General features: G+C 39.6%; 2 protein-coding genes across 4 annotated transcripts in view; one reads left to right on the forward strand and one right to left on the reverse strand.

Moving 5' to 3' along the window:
• Positions 1–513: 513 nt before the first annotated feature.
• Positions 514–13378, reverse strand: zap70 (zeta chain of T cell receptor associated protein kinase 70). Of its 3 annotated transcripts, none has more exons than XM_010734471.3 (13): positions 13280–13378; positions 7947–8417; positions 6369–6529; positions 6137–6275; positions 5955–6036; positions 5776–5798; positions 5654–5693; positions 4853–5057; positions 4471–4677; positions 3428–3620; positions 2427–2567; positions 2217–2329; positions 514–1652 (listed from the first exon to the last, which is right to left on the reverse strand). In XM_010734471.3, exons 2-13 carry the CDS (start codon positions 8349–8351, stop codon positions 1535–1537), a joined length of 1827 nt encoding a protein of 608 aa, XP_010732773.1. In that variant the 5' UTR covers positions 8352–8417; positions 13280–13378; the 3' UTR covers positions 514–1534. The 3 variants fall into 3 exon arrangements, with proteins under 3 accessions (XP_010732773.1, XP_010732774.1, XP_010732772.1); XM_010734472.3 differs by having other exon boundaries at positions 13276–13332; XM_010734470.3 differs by lacking the exon at positions 13280–13378 and adding an exon at positions 8669–8826.
• Positions 13379–15630: 2252 nt separating this feature from the next.
• The window catches only part of adamts10 (ADAM metallopeptidase with thrombospondin type 1 motif, 10), a 50738-nt gene continuing 44850 nt past the window's right edge, over positions 15631–21518 (forward strand). Inside the window, exons 1-2 of the mRNA XM_010734474.3 lie at positions 15631–15931; positions 20912–21311. Of these exons, the coding sequence (XP_010732776.1) occupies positions 21209–21311 (103 nt within the window). The 5' untranslated portion in view covers positions 15631–15931; positions 20912–21208. The remainder of the gene's footprint in view (positions 15932–20911; positions 21312–21518) is intronic.

Below are 21518 nucleotides of genomic sequence, written 5' to 3' on the forward strand. Positions count from 1 at the left end.
ATATGATCAAGAACAACACTACGTGTACTTTTCACACTACTTGTACCCATTATGTAAAAAGTATTGTAGATAAGCACATAAGTACTGTTATCATTTAGTACTTACTACTACACGTCAGAGGCAAATACTTAACATTTTACAATTCTCTGATGTCTGTAGTTATGAGCCACAGACAAGGATTTTTCAGATTATGAGATAAGTTCATAAAATAATAATAATAATGACACTTACTGCATCTGTATTACAAATTTGTACTCACTCTCATGTTAATTACCTCTGTACATTTGACTCCTAATACTTTACTTCAGTAAAATATTGAATACAGGACACTAACTTGCACAAAAGTTCAACTGTATTTATAATTAAACTAATCAATGGATTTCAGACCTCATTCCATCACTACCCATAATGTGCTATGAAAGCCATTAATTTGAAGACTAATTCATCAACTTCCGGTGTCGGGTGCCCTTCAGTGTTGCCAGGCTGCTCAGAAGTACTTCCTTTGATACAGTGTGTCACTAAAGGGCAGGGGTCAGCCTGCCAAACCTCATTTATTTTACAACACAGTCATAATAAACCACAACACATCATGTTTGAATCACTGAGACACAGCTCTTTCACTTCATATGTATTTCAACACCCACACTCTATTTAAACTACTTTTTTATTTATACAAATTATTTATTCACAAAGTACATATTTCTCTCTAACATTTAGAAAACTGCCAGTTATTTCCCTTACACCTCTATTTTGTGAGAATATTTAAAGTGTCAAAGAGTTTTTGGCTTTTACACAATTTTTCCACTGCTCGACAGATGCTGTGCTCTGCACATTTTATGTTTCTAGGATGTTATTCTGTATATTTTTCTGCTACATGCTAAATAAAGTTACAGATTTTTATGGCACATGTTAGCCATCCCTCTGGGGGTGGGTCAGCAATGAGAGTAATAAATAGATCAGTTATACACAGTGTATAGTTTTTACTCAAATAGTCCATGTAGTAGGCCTATATGATTATGAACTTATAATTTTCATAAAGATTTAAAACCAGAAAATAGAAATAAGTCACCTTCACTTTATACACTGGTTATTTTTTTCTTAAATCTCACAGACTTTACAGGAATGTTGAAACGTGAATGTGTACAGTTCTATCACTTTATTTCTACTTATATTTTATTTGGAATAAAAACAAAACAAAACAATAATCTACTCTTAGGTGGTGGCAGATACAGAAAAAATGGCCTCAAAATACCAGAATATAAAATTAGTTTGTTCATCAATGTAAAGACGTCACCACTTAACATTCAAACCATGACAGACAGACAGACAGAGGTCCTCCTTACATAGTTTACACACTGAAGTCCAATTTACAAATGCACATTTATTGTCACTGAGGCCTGTTTAGCTGCATTGGTACTGTAGTCGAAGCTGCTCAGTGTGCACCGTTAATAAAAAGCTCTTTGTTTTGGTTGTTTAATAGCCAGTTGAAAGGATGCTTTGTGCAACACTGGGACAGAATGTGCCTTGTTTCTGTCTACTTGACAGGCTCGGCGGCGGCTGCAGCTCCCTCAGGCTTGGCCTTGTTCGATATGGAGTAATGGTAAGACCTCATGGACTCCTCAACCTTCTTAAAGTCAGGACGATCCTCATGCCTAGTAAGAGAGGAGAGAGAAGGGCCCGGAACAGCCATTTAAGGGGGTTGTGATAAATGGACAGCAATGTCATACAATCTTAAGAGACCACAGCACTATCTAAAGCTGATCTAAATCTCAAATACAACACAGCATATGCCGCATTTAGATCAGAGTACAATAACCACTGCAATGCTGTTGAGGATAATATTGTTAACTGATTTGATAAAAAGCAACATTGTAGATCTGCCCAAGGCATTTAATACTGTTCATCATATCATAATAATATGTTAAGTAAACTGCTTTTCATTGGTTTTGATGATTCTGTTTACACATGCTTCAAATCATATCTCTCTGGTTAAAGGTGTCCCACAGGGATCAATAGTGGTCCCCAATTCTATTTCTATTTCTAATTTAATACTTGTTCTGACACATAATGATGTTCCAACTCTGATCCATAATCTAATGGAAGTCTACTAGATACATTGCAGCACTTACTTACTTTGCTATTTGTTTATCTTGATCACAATGAGACTGCATGATTGAAGCTTCACTAACATACACAAGAGACAATCAGTTTCTTACTTGTACGTCCAGCAATCATTCATCACTGCATACATTCGCTCTGGACATACTGATGGACACTCCATGCGGTTTCCACTTTCAATGAAGCGCATAACCTCTGGTCCTTTCATTTTCTAGATAAAATTAGGACACAAAGAAGAGCTGTAATTTAATTTGATGTTCAGGATCAATGCTCACAGTTGTGAAAGTTTTGCGATCAACTCTTGGTACCTTGTAAGGTTTCCCTCCGTATGAAAAGGCCTCCCACATGGTGATACCAAAACTCCACACGTCACTTTTACTGGAGAATTTGTGGAAGTTTATACATTCTGGAGCGTACCACTTCAGTGGCCATTTACCTGCAGTACGAGCCTGTACAACACAAAATGTGAGCAGCATGTTAATGATTCACCAAGGCAGCCTCCACCAGTACTGATAATCAGAACCAGCATGTTGTATTTAGAAAGGGCGTTTTAGAGCACACTGGAGTACTTGAGAGATGGGCTGAGGATGCTGCAGGATTTTATAATTTCCATTTTTCAACTTGTCCACATATTAAGAGCTACAATTCCATATTACATTTTTAAACCTGTGAAAACCGAAAAAAACAAGTAGTAAATCACTATATGTAAGTTCATTTTACTTGAAATAAAAAAGTAACCTATTATGATTACCAACTTGTATTGTTGTCTATATGTATAAGTTCAATATTTATATGTAAATCTACAAAGAAAGAGGAAAACTTCTTTCAACAGTGATGTTAGGCCATATATGTCACATGTCACAAGTATACGATTGATGGAGACTGACATTGGGAAATGGATGAGGTTGCCAAGAAAAAAAAGAAGAACACTTTGAAGGGTGCTGTGTGGCATAAAGATGTTTGTGAACCACTGATTTAGAGGGTGTGGTGTAAGGCTAATATTTCTGTGATACAATAAAAGTCTTGCCCCTTGTGTACTTCACTGGAGTCGGGTATTCCTGGAGATTTCTAGACTCCCTTCAGATGAAGGTCAATTAACCAATAAAAAGGAAATCAGTTACTTTGATTTGCACAGAGCAGGTGACACATTTTGGTTAGTATTTGCGTAACAGGAGCAATTCTTTGAAAAGCAGTCAATTTAAGATACACTATCTGTTTGTGTTAGCTGCAGCGCTGATAATCGCTCCGCCCTTCGCCCTTTAGTGATTCTACATTTGTGTCACTCAGACTTGCAGTGTGATGTGAGTACCTTGTAATAGTTGTCATCGGCTCCGAGGGCCTTAGAAAGCCCGAAATCACTGATTTTGGCAAACTGCTGGTTGACCAGCAGTACGTTACGTGCTGCTAAGTCTCTGTGCACAAAGTTCTTCTCTTCCAGATACTTCATTCCCATCGACACCTGGTGCATCAGGTTGACAATGTTCTCCACACTTACAGTATCCCTGTGGGGACAAAAATACTGATCATGACAAAAATCAGAAGATGATGGCTTTTTTTTTTCGTTTTTGTTCATCCTAATCCAAATTAAGGGTCTGAAGATAGAGAGTGTTGTCACTGGCCCTAAATATACACAAGGAGTTACAAGATGATTAAAAAGAAAAAATGTATTTTTACCACACAGCAAATTATAATAGTACTCAAATTGAATTAGTTAAAACTTAATATCTTAATATATAACTTAAATAGCTGGTCATTTTGGTGACAGCCTGGTTTTCAAAGTGGAACATCTGGCACTGGTCCTGTTTGTCCTTGATTACAAAGATATCCTCTACTCTCATGCTGTCCACTCCACCATTAAACAAATCAATGCTGTGCCCTATGTTTCATTACAGTACAAATATTCTACACATATGAGAAAGTAGGATGGTCCCATTATTATTTTTGTGTTCTTCTTAAACTAATGTTCATCCCAGAACTGGCAAACTCTTGATCCCCCAGGAGTAAATACTGAACTTTGGAACACTACCTCTGAGTACTTGCACCAAATAAATGGGATACATTTCAAAGAACTTTCAAACTTGAAAGTCTCATGCCATTAGATGAATTTTAACTTTTAATTTGGAGTATTTTAAAGATGTTTCTGATGCTGCTTGTACCTGCTTGTGTGTGCTGGCTGGCAATCTTTATCTATGGTGATGTTGTCATTCAATTGAAGTGAAATTAAACGATTGTGTCTTTAAAGATACATTAGATTCATTATATAGACATTCATCACATTATCATTATATTACTATTCCTATAACCTCTTGCCCACATTTTATTCCCTTTCACACATAATGCGTCTAAACTCACTTATTGGTGGAGAGGAATTTGTTGAGTGGTCCGGCAGAAGCCATCTCCATGACCAGCATCAAGTTCTCAGCGTTGCACAGACCCAACATGCGAACAATGAAGGGGTTACTCAGCTGGTGCATGATCTCTGCCTCCCTCATCATCTCCTCCTTCACCAGCTTCTCATTTTCACTCTTCAGCACTTTGACGGCCACATCGATCTGACCTCTGAAAGAAAACAAACAAAGCATTTTGGATGAACAGCCGACCTTTAACCGAGATGGTTAGCTCGCAGCCCCAGGTGACATCTGGAGGTCACTGGCCTCGGTAAAAAAACTAAACTATGCACATACAGTAAATGTACAGCTTCAACAGATTTTTTTGTTTTATAATGTTTCCTCACGAATCACACTTCAGGACTCCTTTCTTGACGCAACCAAAGTTCCCAGAGCCGAGCTCCACTTCATCCATCAGCAGCTGACTCCTCTGGATGTTGAACCTCTTCACATCATTCGGGTTGTGGTACGGGTTGAATCCATTGCAGTCCATAGGCAAAATGTCACGGTCTTCAGGGATAGTGGTAACCGGCTTGGACATCCCTCCAACCGCTAAAAAAATTAAGGTATAAACAATATGAGGTGAAAATGTAAATTGGTATGTATTCATAATACATTAATGTGTTGTTTGATTTCTCTTTGCCCTGTGCATTCTTTATTCTTTGTTTGGACCCCCATTAGCTTCCACAAAATGGTCGCTAAGAAGGATTCTCAGTAGGATCTATCATGATCTTTTACAACTAATCAAAAATACATTGTTAAATATTAAACTACCCAGCTATATATAAGGGAGTTAAAATCAGCTTCCCCTCAACCAGCTACAATATTGAAATGCTGTTTATACATAAATACAACCATAATGACAGTTTAATTACAATAATATGATATTTAATCATATGATCCATTTTACCTTTAGTGCTTACACTGTAAGTACATTTTGCATTGTTTTGTTTTTTGAGTATTTTAAAAGGACAGACACTACAACCTAGTTTAGTATGTCCAGCAGTATGTGGTGTTGGTTCATACCCTATAAACACATTAAATAAATAAATGAAACTCATTTTGTTCCAAGTGCATAAAACAGAGCAACTTATTTTGTACATTATAACTGTAAGTGGTTTCAGCTGGTTGTACTTCATGTGACTGACCTCGAGGTGGCGGTGTGTATCCATTTGCGCCGGTCCGCCTCTGAAACAAGTTACATTAAAATGAATCTCGAAGAAAGAAAACTATGCTGATTTAAACACTGCAGGATGTACTCAATACTCACTGTGGCAGGAAGACTGGGTGTCTCTGAAAGATTGTGCAACAGATTAGAGGCAGTGTTAGTGTAATGATTAACAAGGTTGAATAGAATAAAGAATAAGACACAACAAAGCATAAACTGATTTGAAAAGTGATATTTCACTTTCATACTGTTGGTGCAAGCAAAGGAAATAAGATAAGTACTTTCAGCAGCTTTGCCGTTAACACACGGCTCCCTGAGAACAGTCACCAGGCCGTCAGGTTTCATCTTCAGATACTCAACCAGCTAAAGAGGTTAAGATAACATTCAGTTGGATTTCAGGAAAGCCCATCAGCTGCAGCATTAAGATAATGAAAGAAGATAAAAGTATGACGGGACGGCCTACCTGCCAGATTGTGTCAAACTTTGTTCCATCTGGCATGGAGTATTTCCCTGATTTGTCTTGAAGGATCTGATAGTGGTACACTGTTTTCCCGTACATCATAGAGAGAGCAAAAGTTCCAGACTCCTCTCTGTCTCTCACCCTGAGAAACAAACGGCAAACCACACTGAGACATGTGATGCTTGAGGTGCAGAAAAAAGACAGACATGCAACAACATCATATGGAGCAACTTACAGAAACTTGCCGTCTGGTTGTGCTCCAGAGTAGAGCCGCCTCTCGCCTTCATGACGGGTGATTTTACCGTGATACCAAGACATCTTCTCGTGGGCCGTGGTGGCGATCAGTTTCTCCAACTGAGGAGCTTGACTGATGATGGCCTGCTCCATGGCTTCTCCCTGAGCAGAAAGATAACCAGATACAGAAACAGACATTTAGACTTATGTAGGGATTCATACAAACTCATTCAGTAATGTCTGTAAAATTCTTTTCAACCGCAATACATTTCAGTATAGTCATCTGAAAGAGGTGTAAGTAAAGTAAATTCATGCAGCAAAAAAAATGGCCCATGTAACTGATATATTATGATAAATTACATTGTTAGATCACTAATACTGATGCATCAAAGGAGAAACAATATTTTACAAGGTGTAGATAGCTTTAGTAACTACACGCTGTTAGGGTCAAGTCCCCAAACTAGTAGGTCAGGGTTTACGTTTCTTTAATCTTCGCCTTTTTTGTGAAATGTTGGATAGTTTAGGGCCTAAAATAGTTTAAAATAAAAAAAAATGCTGACCTTACAGACATCTGAAAATTAGCACAGTGCCACAGCTGCACATTATTTTTTGTGTCAAATGAAATAGAGTAGAAATAGAGAGTAACAAAAAAATGGAAATACTTAAGCACCTCAAAATTGTACTTAAGTAAATGTACTTAGTTACTTTCCATCACTGCTAAGAGATGCTATCACAGAGAGAGACAGAGAGAGTGTATGATTTTTTCTGGGTTCACAAACATCTGGAGCTAGTTTGGAAGTTTAGATGAAGCCCACCAGTGATAAAAGGCTACTGGTCTCAGTGTGTGACTGTATGCTCAGGAGACGTATCATAAAACTGCAGGATTTGGGTCTGAAGTGGCACTTAAGAGGGCAAGACCTCAAACTGAGTAAAAAAAAAAATGTTTGGTAGTCTTTTGAAAGACACAAAGACACTAAACAAATGTAAAGATGCACCTTCTAAAATCACCCTGAAAGTCTGCAAATGTTCAGAGTACAGAGTCTACAATGAGGGTACATTATGTTCATGTTTCAGGTTGGAGCTCATTTAAACTACTTTATACACAGTTAGAGTTTAAGGTTCCCAACTAGAGGGTCGAGTCCTTCCAAAGGGTCACAAGATAAATCTGATGGGTAGTGAGATGGTTCATGGAAGAAAGGAACGAATAAAGAACTAAATTCTGCCACACACATTTAATATTTCTGTGATCTAAAAATATTGGATAATTTGAACTCTTTGGGCCTCAAACAGTTAAAAAGTTTAGAGGGGAAATGTCTCTCATGGACAATATTTTCTTCCTTGCTTTGTTATATTTGAGTATTGAGTATATAGAGTCATCTTCTTTTTCCTACCTCAAAAATTTTACTCAAGTACAGTATTTTTAATTAAATATGTAAATGTAAGAGATGCATTTAATCGTGTTGGTTCCAGTTAATTATATTCCACCTCTGGACCATATTTGATTATATTACAACTTATATGACCTTTTAGAGATTGAAATGGTTGAAGGTAACACATTACCCATCAGTCTCAGCCTCACCTCCAGGTTCCAGGTCTGCTTCACGTACTCCCTCAGCATGTTTTCTCTCAGGTTGTCAAACACGCCGGGCCGTATGGGTGTTTCTGGGGAGCGCAGACAGGGTTTCTTCAGGGGGCACACCAGTCCATCAGGGTCTTTGCTGTAAAACTCACAGAGCTCTGCAGGCCCACAGTGATGCTTCCCTCCTGTGATGCAATAAGTCCCATTAAGCTGTTTCTCTACGGAGTAATGGTGGAAATCAAGGTTCCACACGACAGACAGGACGTAGCCTCCCAGACTTCGGAGACACTGTCGCAACAAGAAGAGCCCGTCGGACATCCCGGCCAGCTTCAGGTGCTGCTCTGCGTCGGAGCGGCTGATGCTGCCGTAGAAAAAAGGCAGCTCGGCCGCCGGGTCAATGGACATTTTGAGACCTGGGAGAGATGAGCTGGACTTTGGCTATGAGTCCTGGATGTAGATGCTGGAAAGGAACTAGGGAGACAGAAAAGGAAAACATTTGAGCAATAACTACATTTAACAGCTGACAGTAACCCTGTATGTAGCACATTTAAATCCAGTCTGCGACCTATGACCTTTCAGCCCCTACCTCCCCATTGTCTGCTCAATCAACCCAAATTTATCATCTGTGAAATTACAAAAATGTTGTGAAATTAAGAACAAAGCAATATACAAAAAATTCTGCCTAAATACAACCCCCCCCCACATGATCTCGTGGGTCTCACCTCCTCTTCTTGTCTTCTACGTTACACCTCGAGAAAGTTTATAGTTCACAGTGTTTTTATCAGGACTGTCAGCTTTACACAGACAAGCTGAATGAGATATTTAACATAAAGCACCCCCACTTTGAGACTGCATGAAGCTTGCAGATTAACCAACTGGTGACAGAACCCACAACAGGAAGTCGCAGTCCGCCCTCACAGCCTCCTTTCTCCAGCATCATGCTCTTCCGTTGAACAGGTGCTTTTTGGTTCTAGATCATTCCCTCTGCTTTAGAAACTCGAGTTTGAAAGTTTTCCTCACTGGAAGGAAAAAAAAAAAACCTTTTTGGGGAGAATTTCCCCTACTACATCGTTAAAACAGCTACTGTCTTCACAATATGATGTGTCTGTTAGGAAAGGCTTTAGCAGAGGTAAATGTGTCTGAGAGGTGTCTGAAGATGTAAAGATAAGATTCAAATCTGTAGGACGGTTATGTGATAGTAGGTGGAAAAAGCCTGTTGGAGTGATCATAATACGTGCACAACAATGACAGCACCGGAAGATGCAGACAGACTAATAATGAAGGAATAAGATAATATATTAGACCAGATTATAGATAAAAATAATTTCTAGTGTGTTGGAAATTTATCAACTAATCTTGATGTCATCTTCCTATTATTTTTTACCATCAGTCTATCAGGGGCTTTTCCCCCCTTTTATTTATTTGTCTTTCCAACACAGACAAGCAGCACAAATCATATCTAAGTACAGGAAATAAGAAAGCTGACTGAGGCTTTGCTCAACTGTGCTGTACAGAGCAATAAGATGTGTAAACCTGCCTGTAATCAAGTTACCTTGGTGGATTGAATATAAAATATATAATATAAAATCACAAAAAGTGTGAAAACCTCAGCTTCCTGGCTACATAACTGTGTCAGTGCCCACATCCACAGTGGACAACTGAGCAGAAACCTGTAGCTGCCACAAGACATAAGACTCCACTGTGGCTCGAGCTCCTTCTCACCACAACAAAGACCACCAGACCTTAAAGTGTGGACTAACAGGTACGCCACACGTGTACAGAAAAGCCAACACTGCATGAGTGTTTCATAAACTGCACCTGAACCATAACCCTACCTGTGTGCTGTTTCTTTAGGGCGTTTTAAGTTCTGCATTCAATGTCTGTTCAAATGTAAAAACAAAATATCCTTTATGCTGGACCCTGTTACCAAATGATTAATCGTTTAAGTCATTTATAGAGCCAACACATGCTGGTTCCAGCTCAGCAAATATGAGACTTTGCTCTTTTCTGTTTTATATGATTGTTAATTTAATATCTCCCAAATTTAAGACTGTTGGTTGGACAAAACAAGACATTTGAAGAGAAACTGGGAAACTGTGAATGGCCTTTTTGACTCTTGTCTGACATTTTATAGCCTCAGAATGGGTTTTCAGTTAAGACTGCAAATTTGTGTGATGATCTCCTTCAGTTAAGATAATATAAAAAGATGTAAATCATTTCTTTCATTCATCATTCCTAGCGAACACCAAGCAAGATAAATAGCACACTGACACAATTTTCCATTCACCATCATCTTCTGTGATATTACTTGAACAGACTTAAACTGAAAGAGAAAGTGAATTTAATTACAAACCAACAAACCCTCCTAACACACCATGACAAGAATATTATCCACACTGCTGTAATTTACGACATGACCAAACCAACCAAAATACTGACAGTTTTCCAACAAGACGTAAAAACTTCCAGTGAAGACAGCAGCCAAGTCTTTGCTCAGCTCATGTTCTTTTCAAAATATGTTTTTTTAAATTTTTTTTATGGCTTTTCTACTTTACTTGTATATTATGGACCACAAAGGCAAAGAGCAGAGAGAGATGAGGTGACACATGACACAGTTCCTGAGACAGCTTTGAACTCACAGTGTTACGCGGTGTGTGTGTGTGTGTGTGTGTGTGTGTGTGTGATAGCCTCAGAGAGTGAGATAGTTTTCATCATAGAGTACTTTTAAATGACAGAAACTGGCAGAATATAATGTGTAAAGACTTAACACACATGAAAACACACTATAGTAAATGAGGTGTTGCAGAGTAAGCAGATAGTGACCCAGTGAGCAGTGGAAAAAGTCCTATGAGTCACTGTGTTTTCAACAAGTGGAGGAGTACATAAGTGACACATGCCAAAATCTACAGGCCAGAGAGCTTGTTTCCCACAGAGAAGAGAGGGTGAATTATTTCTGGCGAGATTTAGATCCTCTGAGACCCCTCAGGCGCAAAGTAAATGTAATTAAATACAAAGCAAAAACCTGATCGTGTTTGTCATCTGGTCAGACTTTTCAATTTTGTAGAGAAATGGCTGTTCCAGGACAATCAATCTTTATGTCAGTGATGGGAAGGTTTTGTCAAGCATGACAAACTGAGTGAAACCAAACACAAGAAGTAACACAATCTTTCTGAACGCTCCTAAAAATAAAAAATCTCTGCAAGTGACAATAAAAGCTAAGGCATAAAACAGCTTTCTAATAGTTACTGCGCTAAAGCTCAGCTATGACTCGGCTGGTCACGGACGATGTTTTTTTTTTTAGATCATTTACTCAAGTAAAACTGGCAGTACTACATTATAAAAACACCCGGTTACAAATAAATGTACTTCAAGTATAACAAGAGCAATCTGCAGCTGTGCTAACAGTGGGTTATAATAATATAATAATATTAACCATGTTCAACATCTTAGCGTGTTAGCGTGCTGATAACACAACCAACATGAGTTTGATTCTGTTATAAGCAAAGTATCACACAAAGCAAAAGTGTACTTGCTGATGGAAACTACCGGAAAAGTTCATGTTATGCGCATGTGTGTTTAAAATTTGTGCCGTTAGCTTGCTTTAGCAAGGCTAAAAGAAATATACTTAAAAAACAACACAGCTAATAATTGTGTAATTACCTAAACGTTACTATTATTACAAAATAAATAAGATTAGTGTCTTCCGGTTCACTGTAACATCCAAACATCTCCAAATATTCAAGAGTAGGACTGGGATGCTAACGTCAGTGTCAGGATGGATCATCAACTGTCTGGTTAAAAAACACAAAAAGCAAAGCTGGGGCTTTGTTTTCTGAAACACTGTGTTTTCTGTAGATTACGTGACTTGTATTAAATCAAGAACATTCCAGTGATAGCTATTCAGCTATTAAAGTTATTTTAGGTCATGATTATTTTGGTTACGATATCAGGAAGCCAGCTCAAGGTTATGTAACTCAAAGCATTCCTTAGTACGAACATCAACATTTAAGACTGTCAGCATCCACCAACAAGATAGTGTGTCCTTTAACTCTCATACATGAGATGATTTTCCCCCAAACCGGTGTTTGTTTTAGTGATGATTTAAAAAAAGACATACTGTAGGTGGACTTGGATAAGAAGGCTGATCTTTATATCAGATCAGGGACTGAAATGCCCCAAGCTAAATATAATTTCCTGCATCAGTGGAAACAGTTGACATTCAAATAAACAGTTTGTGTTTCCTTTGTTGTCATTAATATGAAAGCATTTAACGTCATTGTTTCAGATAAGATTTTTTAAATCTAATCTGAAACAATGACGTTAGATGCTCTTTTCATGTCTAAACACTTTTATCTGACAGACAGAAAATAACCCAAGCAGCACCACCTCAACTGTCGTTCCATTTTGATCAATAAAAAGCAAACAATATAAAAGACACCTGCAGCAAACTGTCAGTTAGAACGAGTCTGAATTGTGGCTTAATCCTCAACTAAATGTAACAATCAACATTACATTACACTGTGAATTAACAAGCACATCTTGTACATAAAAGCCTCTTTCTTTTGTTGAACACAATATCGTCTGGCATATGGCTGTGGCCTGGAACATTTTGCAGATATGCTTCAAGTGTAGGACCAAAAATATATCCAGTAATTTCAAGTAAAGTTACAAGCGATAAAAAACACACACACAAAGACACAGACCTCTTCGGTGTGTTAAAACCTACCCATTTTTGGTTTTCTATTCCAAGGCACAATAAAAGCAGCTATTTATATTTTGTACATGTAATCTCGACTTTTGTAAGCCAGAGCAACAATGCCTCAACCCGGCTGTGGTGCACACACTGTTTTATTTTATGTTTTTACAGCTCAGTCACAGCTGTGGAAAGACAACAAAAAAACATTTAAACTGGAAATCTTTTGTTTAAATTTCAAAGATTAATAAGAATAATATCATATTTTCAAAAACTCCATTTGTATTCAATTTAAAATCTCAAAAGTAACTTTAAAGCTCTTGTTGAGTTCCAGTTTTGCTGTCAAGTATGAAATAAAATATTAAAGAACGGTTTGAACAAGTAGGTTGACGTCCAGCTATGTAAACCAATTAAAACTACATTATTAACAAGTTAGTTAGTTTCAAACCATACTGTAGCTTTTTGTCGATGCATTGCATTGTTTCATTACAACTTTTTCTCAGGCCTGATCTTACTCTAATCGTATCATCACCAACTGGGTCATGTGTTTGTTTGTAACACAATAAAACTGTATAAACCACCAATACAAAGATATAGATATGTCTGCTTTCAATGAGATATAACAAGCAAACCTACTTACGTGTGCTTCACTGCTTCACTGCACAGTACAGAGATGTTGTTCTCTCAGAGGCAAAGGGATATCTGATGATCTAACATCGTGCAAGGTGCTGTGACAAGTGGGAGTTAGAGACAATGACACACACACACACACACACACACACACACACACACACACACAAAACCTTCCACTTTCAAGAAAAAGCATTCTGGTAAATATGTTTATTTCCTCTTGCTGAGGGTGAGGTGAGAAGGCCGATTCCCCTTTCATGTCAAGTTAAAGGTGGAAAGCAGCTTGCAACAAAATCAATCTAGCAGCTTATGAACACAGCATGTAGCTCAGCCTTGTTTTTATGGTTCAACATTTGGAGAATTACACTTTCTTCTTGTTAAAAGTTAGATAAAAGATCACCATAACTTCACTTGACTGCAGCTAGCAGCCACACTCAGCTTAGAATAAAGAATGGAGACAGATGAAAACAGTTAGGTGTGGCACTGTCAAATGGATATCCCTTTGGTAAACACCTGCTGAATAGTCTTACTTAATTATCAGATAGTAGTTTTCTCTTCGAACTCTGCCCCAAAGTGAATAAACATATTTTCCAAAAATGTAAAAGACTTTTATTCCTAAATATATGAAACTACAGCCATGAGATGGTTAGTTTAGTTTAGCACACAGACTGTAAAGGGGGACTGGTAGCTGGAGAGGTGCCAGTTCACGGCCTTGGCACTGCTGAGGTGCCCTTGAGCAAGGCACTGAACCCGACCTCAGCTGCTCACAGGGCGCTGCACATCAATCCACCATCTCTCTCCACATTTGCATGTGTATGAGCCCTTTGAGTGTGTTGTGTGGTTGTACGCATGTATAAAAAAACAATTTTAAAACTGAGTGAAAAAGAAACAGCTAGCCTGGCTCTATCTAAAGGCAACGAAATGCACAAAACTGCTATGAACCTGCAACATGTTGTCTTTACACTTTATAGCTGGTGGTAGGTTGAACTTTGGACAGAGCACGGCCAACCGTTTCCTTGTTGTGGGCTTGAGGATGCATTATGACCTAGTGACATTCAAATGTATGTCATTAATTTGAGTGTGTTACATTTTTAAATTGCAGGACAACCATTATGACACGTACACAACACCTCCAACACCTGTGCCCACAGTATCCATGGCAACAACACTATAATGTGTAACCCACTCATATCCTACAAAACCCCCACCACTGTCTACAGCTGCTTCCTTTGAGGAGCAGATGATCAGGCAGCCAATCAGCAGGATCCCTCTGAATCAAGTCAAACACCAACAGACTGAACAAACCCGGAGAGGAACATGTATGCCTTCAAAATAAAAGCAGCAATATTTGCTTAAATTTCACTACTTTGTTTTCCTTTAAATGATATTGAATAGATCACATGTACAGAATGATTTATTAAAATTAGATCTCAAGTTACAGAAAAATTAAGACTTTAAAATAAGTGTGGGGAACCATGTTCTGACAAAAAAGTTGAGTTGTCTCCTGTTTACTTGTTCAAAAAATGTTAGGTTAGCCAGTCATCTGTTTCACCTTAATTTCACCACTGACAGAAGACTGAATAATAATGATAATAATAATAATACATTTTATTTCATAGGCGCCTTTCTGTCAACCAAGGACACCTTACAATAAATACAAGTAGACAGCAATAACAAAAACTAACAAAAAGAACCATAAAGTATACCAAATTACAAGAATACAACATTATGATATATGTGGTTTGACTTGGTGTCATTTGTTTATATGAAAAATGCTGCTCCATTTGCTCCTCTGCCACAAAAAAAGTTCGATCAAATGATGATGATGTGCAAACTGTTATGACGACTCATTTATTATTACTTGACCTCTTTTCTGATTTAGCCACATTGTTCATTTTTACTAGTCACTTTTACTGTAGGAAAGTAATGTCACAACTAGAAGGACAAATCACGCATATATTCCATAAAGTGGCAAGATTTAAAAACACTTTAGTGCCACCTCAATCACTTAATATCCGGCAGCCAGCATTGGTAAACATGGCAATCCATCGTATTTAAACACTTTTAAATTCAGTATATTCTGGAGCTTAATGTTGCATGTGCAAAGAGAAAATTAAAAATATTCAACCAAAAATTAGCGGTGTGTGTTGAAGCTTTAAATTGAATGTGTTAATTAGTGTTGATGCTATAATTAAAAACATGAGTCAAGCTCAGTGTTTTTGTGTTATCAGCATCACTGATAGATCATGATGTTTTTTTTAAAGTTGTAAATAGAAAAAATAATGATCAAATAAATAAATAAATGCAACAGTTATAGCCCAATATGAGAAGTGCACAGAGTTATGCAGTAACAGCAGCAGGTTTGGTGGTGTACTTGAAGATGAAACATGCAAGGGGAGTCCTAATCAAGTCACTAAACCTGCGCATCATCCCATCAGTTCACCCCTTCACCTTACAGACACGACTTTTATTTTGTAAATTACAACCGGACGTGCACTGTTCTAAGCGTGTGTGACTTGTCATGAAGCTGTGGCTCCCTGGTTGTGGAAGTGGAAGAAGCTGAGTCTCCTCAGTCACCCGCCGGCGCCGCCTCCTCTCCGCTGCGCTGCGGAGGACAGAGGACAGACTCACAGCGGAAACTTCTGCAAGGGGACACGGGAAGGTAGGTTAGCGAGCCCGGCAACACTGTCTACTATTTCACATGCACAAGTCCGGAGGAAAACGGTCATGACATGATGCTTGCAGGAGGCTGCTCTCAGCTCTTAATACGCTCAGAAATGTTTGTGCACACTTTGAATTTTGCTTTTATTTCGTGTTTTAAGGGTTTTTCCATTCACACAGAGTCATGATATGCACCTCTGTAGTACCCCTCCTAAAACCTATCTTTGTATTGGCTCTTCTCCTTAAGAACTCTTAGTTATGTCTGGGATCTCCTCATTGGCTGATGTCAAGGCAGCCAGTGTGCATGTGTGTATGCGTGTGTGTGTGTGTGTGTGTGTGTGTGTGTGTGCATGCCGGTGAAGGGATGATGTGGCCGTAAGCAGACATCAGGTACATGAGTGAAGGGTGATCTTGTGTTCACCAGCTGGGGGAGCAACCTGCAGCTTCTCATTGATTGATGTAGCATCTCATGTGGCTCCATGAATCAAACCTTCACCTCTGGGACGCTGACTTTACAGATGTTACACTGATGATGTCATTAGTTGTAGGAGTTTGTTGCAGATCTGTGGACAGTGGGAAGGATAGATGAGTCATTTGACCAGCTGACTTTGTAGAAACATGCACATTTATGTTGCTTCTGTATTTGTCATGTCAGATTCTTCACCTCTGTGCAGCATCATTCCATTTTGTAGTCCATATTAATGCCTCATTTCATCATTTCCTTTGGCCATACTTTATTGAGATGCTATGAGAAGCTTAAACACATTCTCTTATACCAGATACTATCATCTGTGTGATGCATTGTAGTCTTCTCTCCTGATACTGATGCAGATGTCTCAGCTCAGCATATTTGCTGGTAACAAGCACCAATCTGTAAACCTGTGTGTGGGATATTGATGCAACGTGAGGCCAGACATTACTGTGGCACTAAAAACTGATATTTAAACTGTACTTCATGTTCATCGACACCCTAAGGTGGGGTACAGACTGACTTACAGAAAAGAGCTGTAACAATTAGTTGATCGAAAGAAAACTTACTGGCTTTTCTTGGTCTTACGTGACAGTAAACTGAGTGAATCCCTGGTGTTTTGGTTTGTTGGCACTCCAAAGGAAGATTAAAAAAAAAAGACAGAAATGGATATTATAAAAGACAGAAAGAGAAAACTCTTCCACTACCATCTGGGTGCTCTGTTCCCAGTGCTGCTGGCTGACTCACTTCGTGTCGAGTCAGCTCTCTCTCTCACTAAATATTGTTTCAGACTCGAGAGGCACATTTTCAGAGCGAGGGGAGCACATCCGAGGTTCTCCGGCCTGTTTATGTTCCCACTTTTCATCTGCACGCTGTTTATTTGGGGAAATTGAGAAAGGAATGCCTGCCTCTTTCTCTTTCTGTCTTTGTAGCAGACAGAGTTTAGTCTGAGATATATCCCCCTCAGTTCTTTGTATTGTTTCTATCACCTGTTCAGGATTTCATGTGTGTGAATCTAGACTTCTGTTTTTTTTTTTTTTTCCAGCGAGGTAATTGCTGCTGAGGCATTCTGAAACGCTGCATCTGACTTGTGACATTTGTCTTATGGGCTATTTGATCCCACAGCCTCATGGTCTTATTAGAAAAGAGAAGCCGCAGTGCCGGTTTAATGAAATAATAAACTGAACCTAAAGCTGATTCATGAGCTACTCCCTGATCAAAGTGGAAACAGTGTGTATGTGTGTGTGAGAGAGAGGGAGGGTAGGAGGGGGGGTGCTAGACTTGAAGCTAAGCTGAGGGACACTTAGCATCTGTTCGCTCCACACAGACTTTACTTTGAGCCGGTCATATGGCTTTGATTAGTGTGCTAGTTTTCGGATAGCTCCACTCTCCCTGGCAACAGTTAAAGACAAGGACAGCATAGTTAGCTGTAGTCTTTAAAAGAGAAAAAAAACTCACTGTACATCCCTTTACACCACATGAAAAAGCACCAGTTACTGCTTACTAGTAGATGACAAGATGAAAAAAATGATGTGTCAAAATGCTTCTAGGTCCACTGGCTTGATTACATCGCAAATTTGGCCCACCCTTAAATTCCCACCTAATTATCCCGACTGGTCCAACTTTTCGCTCTCTTGTTAACAACGACCCCTTTCTTCTCCCCTCCTTCCTTTCTCTTTTGCAAATTGTGATTGCGTTTGGAAATTGTGTGGCCTGTCTGCAGCTCGGACCACTTTCTCTCTTGGCCGTGACTGCAGCTATATGCTCGATATTCGCAGCTCATCCAAGCAAAACACCCGAGTGGAGAGTCAGTGTATGTGCTCCCTTGGCCTGCTGACAAACATAAGTTTTTTATTTCGCCAAAAGTGATACAGCCCAGAGGGAAAGTTTTGCACAACACACCACGGAAGATGTACGACACCATCACCTCTGCGAGACGGCTTACTCTTAATTAAGCTGCATTTCTGTGCGGTTTATAATGGAAGTCATAATTTACCAAGAAGGCAGTGCATGCATGTTGTTGTGGGGATCTTTTGAAATCTTTATTAGCAGCTTTACTTAAAAAGCACCAAGAGACAGCACTGGGTGGGTGGGTGGGGGGTGTCCAGTCTTTTCCCTCTTTCTCTTGTTTAAGTAAACAGGAGGGGAGTTAGCAGTAATGAAAAGCACTTGATATCAAGCTGCAAGTTTAATAACCCCACAATAAATTGAGAGCGGGAGCAGAAGAAGTAATGAAAATGGAGAGGAGTTTGGCTTGTGCAGGAAATGACTGGGAGAAAGCCTGAGGGAGGGGAAGAGAGAAAGACTTTCAGTTGTTCCACGTATGAGGGAAGCTGAAACAGTACAAAGACCCCTTAGTGTTTCTTAAGCAACCTCTCCTTTTACTGTACCTTCCTATTGCTGTTTAAAATGAAACGAGAGGCACATTAGGGATCTTTTCAACTCATTCCTCCACACTCCGTTCAGGGTATTAACACTCAAGAATGGCTCTCCCAGCTGGCTCGAACAGCTTACACTCTGCTGTCTCTCTTTCATTCCCCTTGGGCTTTGCGCTCGTTTTTTTTTTTTTCCTCCTCTATTCAGGAGGCAACTTGTTCCCCCTGCTCTCGTCACCAAAAGGTTTCCCATCTGCTTCCGATTACCTTTGGCTGCAGTTGGTTAGCCGCCAGCCATCTGGGCCAGTGTGGCGTCTCCGCTCGCTCTTCTCTCCCCAGACGGCACTGAGGGAGGGATGGAGGGAAGGGAGGGAGGCAAGGGAAGCTGGGACAAGAGTGAACTGGGTGGGCAGACTCTACTGGAGAATAGCAAGGGTTGGGTTTTAGCTGACACTGCAATCCATAGCCAGGAAACTCAAGTCAAAGAGAAGGGCACCCATGAAAATGTGACTCCTGATCCTGGCTCTGGTCTGTTTTTGTAATGGGTACTGTGGATCTGAGGAAGTCATTTTCCATTGTTATTATAAAGCAGACTCACTCTGTGTTGGTCTAAAAGTAAAAAAAAAACAAACTCAGACGGAAATGTGGTCAATTAAAAAGGAACTTGGGGTTTATCCATAGCACAGGTCAGTTCAGTTAGTAGTGTGAAAAAACGAACAAGTGACCCAAGATCTTAATCTGCCATGTACAGTATGGTTGGCTGAACTATTACCTAGAAATACAGATCATTGCTGCTGTCTGCTGTCATACAAACTTCACTTTCTATTCTGCAGTTAGAAAAAGGAAAGAACAGTCTTTTCCGTGTTATCTCTGGCAATGAGAAACAGTAATAAACATCTGCTGATGGAGAAAAACATTCGATATCACATACAATGTTAAGTACTATGCAGATGATATCTGCATAGTACTTAGATGATTCCTAGTCTCTACTTACATTATTAACAGTCTCACGTTTGGTTGGTGTAGTGTGTCCAGGGGCTTAACATGGTGCAGTCCTGTTTTGTTCAGCTGAGACATTTGGCTTCATTTGGTCTCATTCACTGATCTCGAGAGGGTGGTTCAATGCTTTGATACCGTTATGATCTTTGAAAGAAATGATTAGGAAGAAACATGCTGCTTTTAAACATAAGACTGTAGAAAATAATGAGGCTCATTAAAAAATGGCTTGTTAGATCTGAAATTAAGAAAGATCAACTGATATTTAAAAAAAACTAAAACAAATGTTGACATCACTAACACACTGATAATCTGGCACAGATCCCTCAAAAATTAATTAAATGTAAGTACACAAACCAACCACAGATTTGTGTAGTTTTTGTATAGTATTTGTTTAGTATTTGTTGTGGTTGCCAATGATGGCAACAAAAGACCAAGAATTGTTTGCAAATTTTTTAAAACGATTGCCAGTGGCAACCTGGCAGCAGTTGTATATAAAGCCTTGATCGGCCTGGTTATAATTATTATTGTACTCTGCCTCAGATAAATTAATTAGTAAGCTGTACAGCCAGGCAGCCAGCCAGCAAGTCACTCAGCCATACAACCAACCACCGCAGTCAGGCACCGTAGCAATGATGGCAACCTGCTGCTCCTCTCAAATTGGCTCATTTTACCCCCAGAGCCTCTGACATAATACCCACTTCAAGCCCCGTTTGGGCATTAAGCGCAGCTTTTTACAAGATCAATGGCTTCCTTTGTGTTTGAACTCTTTCCGGTGGGCAGGCAGCTTAAAGAGCGGGGCCTCAGGGCCCCAGGTTGGGACCTGCTGTTTTCTCTGGTCATCAGAGTGAAAGTCGGGGTGTTTGCCGTTCTCTAAAGCTAAGATTGATTAGCTGAAGGAACAATGCAAGACTGGGCGGTCCTTCACTGGACACTGACTATGAACTGCGTAGATTTGTCTTGTTAGACTGGGAACTGCATGGGTCAATGGGATCTCATGCTCTCTCTCGCTCTTGAGTCTGTGTTTTACTATGTCTCTCTTGTTCCTCCCATCTTTTTGAGCTTAAATCTGCCTCTCCCCTCCCTTTTCACTCCCTTTCCTGGCCTTCCTCTTTTTAACCAAACAATTTATTTTCTGCAGGGCTACAGAGAGGAGTCCAAATCCACCACTGCTGCTGAGCCCTTTGGGAGATCCGTCCAGTCTTTTTCTCTACTCCTATGAGGACCTATCCAGGATCCATCACCACTTGCTGATCAACACACTGTAGAGGCTGCTATGTCTGAACTCACAGATCCTCCTGCAGCCATGGCCGAACAGAGCGCTGAGCTGTCCCACTGCTAGGCGACGGGGCATCCGAGAGGGCAGAAGACATGTTGGGACAGAGGTCCGGGGACCACTGCACTGAATTCTGTTACTATAGCTACTACTGTAGTAACCATGGAAACGCTATGGAGGACTGGTCTGGTCTGCACTGTCATCATCGTCATGGTTGCCACCGAGGTCGAAGGAGGTCACAGAGATGAGTCCATTCAGTCACAAGGTGAGACCAGAACAAACCAGAACATTAACACTGGAAGAAGTTTAGTCACGACAGGCTCAAACAGTTTGAAGCCATTCAGTTTTCTGTTTAACTGAAATTGAACTAGCAGTGTCGTAACACTAGCAGTCAGTCATTCAGAAGTTTCGCCTGAATAAAATCATCAAACAAACAGCTTTAGACACCTTTTACTTATACAAAAAAAGTATT

The sequence above is a fragment of the Larimichthys crocea genome, chromosome XVII, assembly GCF_000972845.2.
Source record: "Larimichthys crocea isolate SSNF chromosome XVII, L_crocea_2.0, whole genome shotgun sequence".
In the NCBI taxonomy this organism is placed as follows: domain Eukaryota; kingdom Metazoa; phylum Chordata; class Actinopteri; family Sciaenidae; genus Larimichthys; species Larimichthys crocea.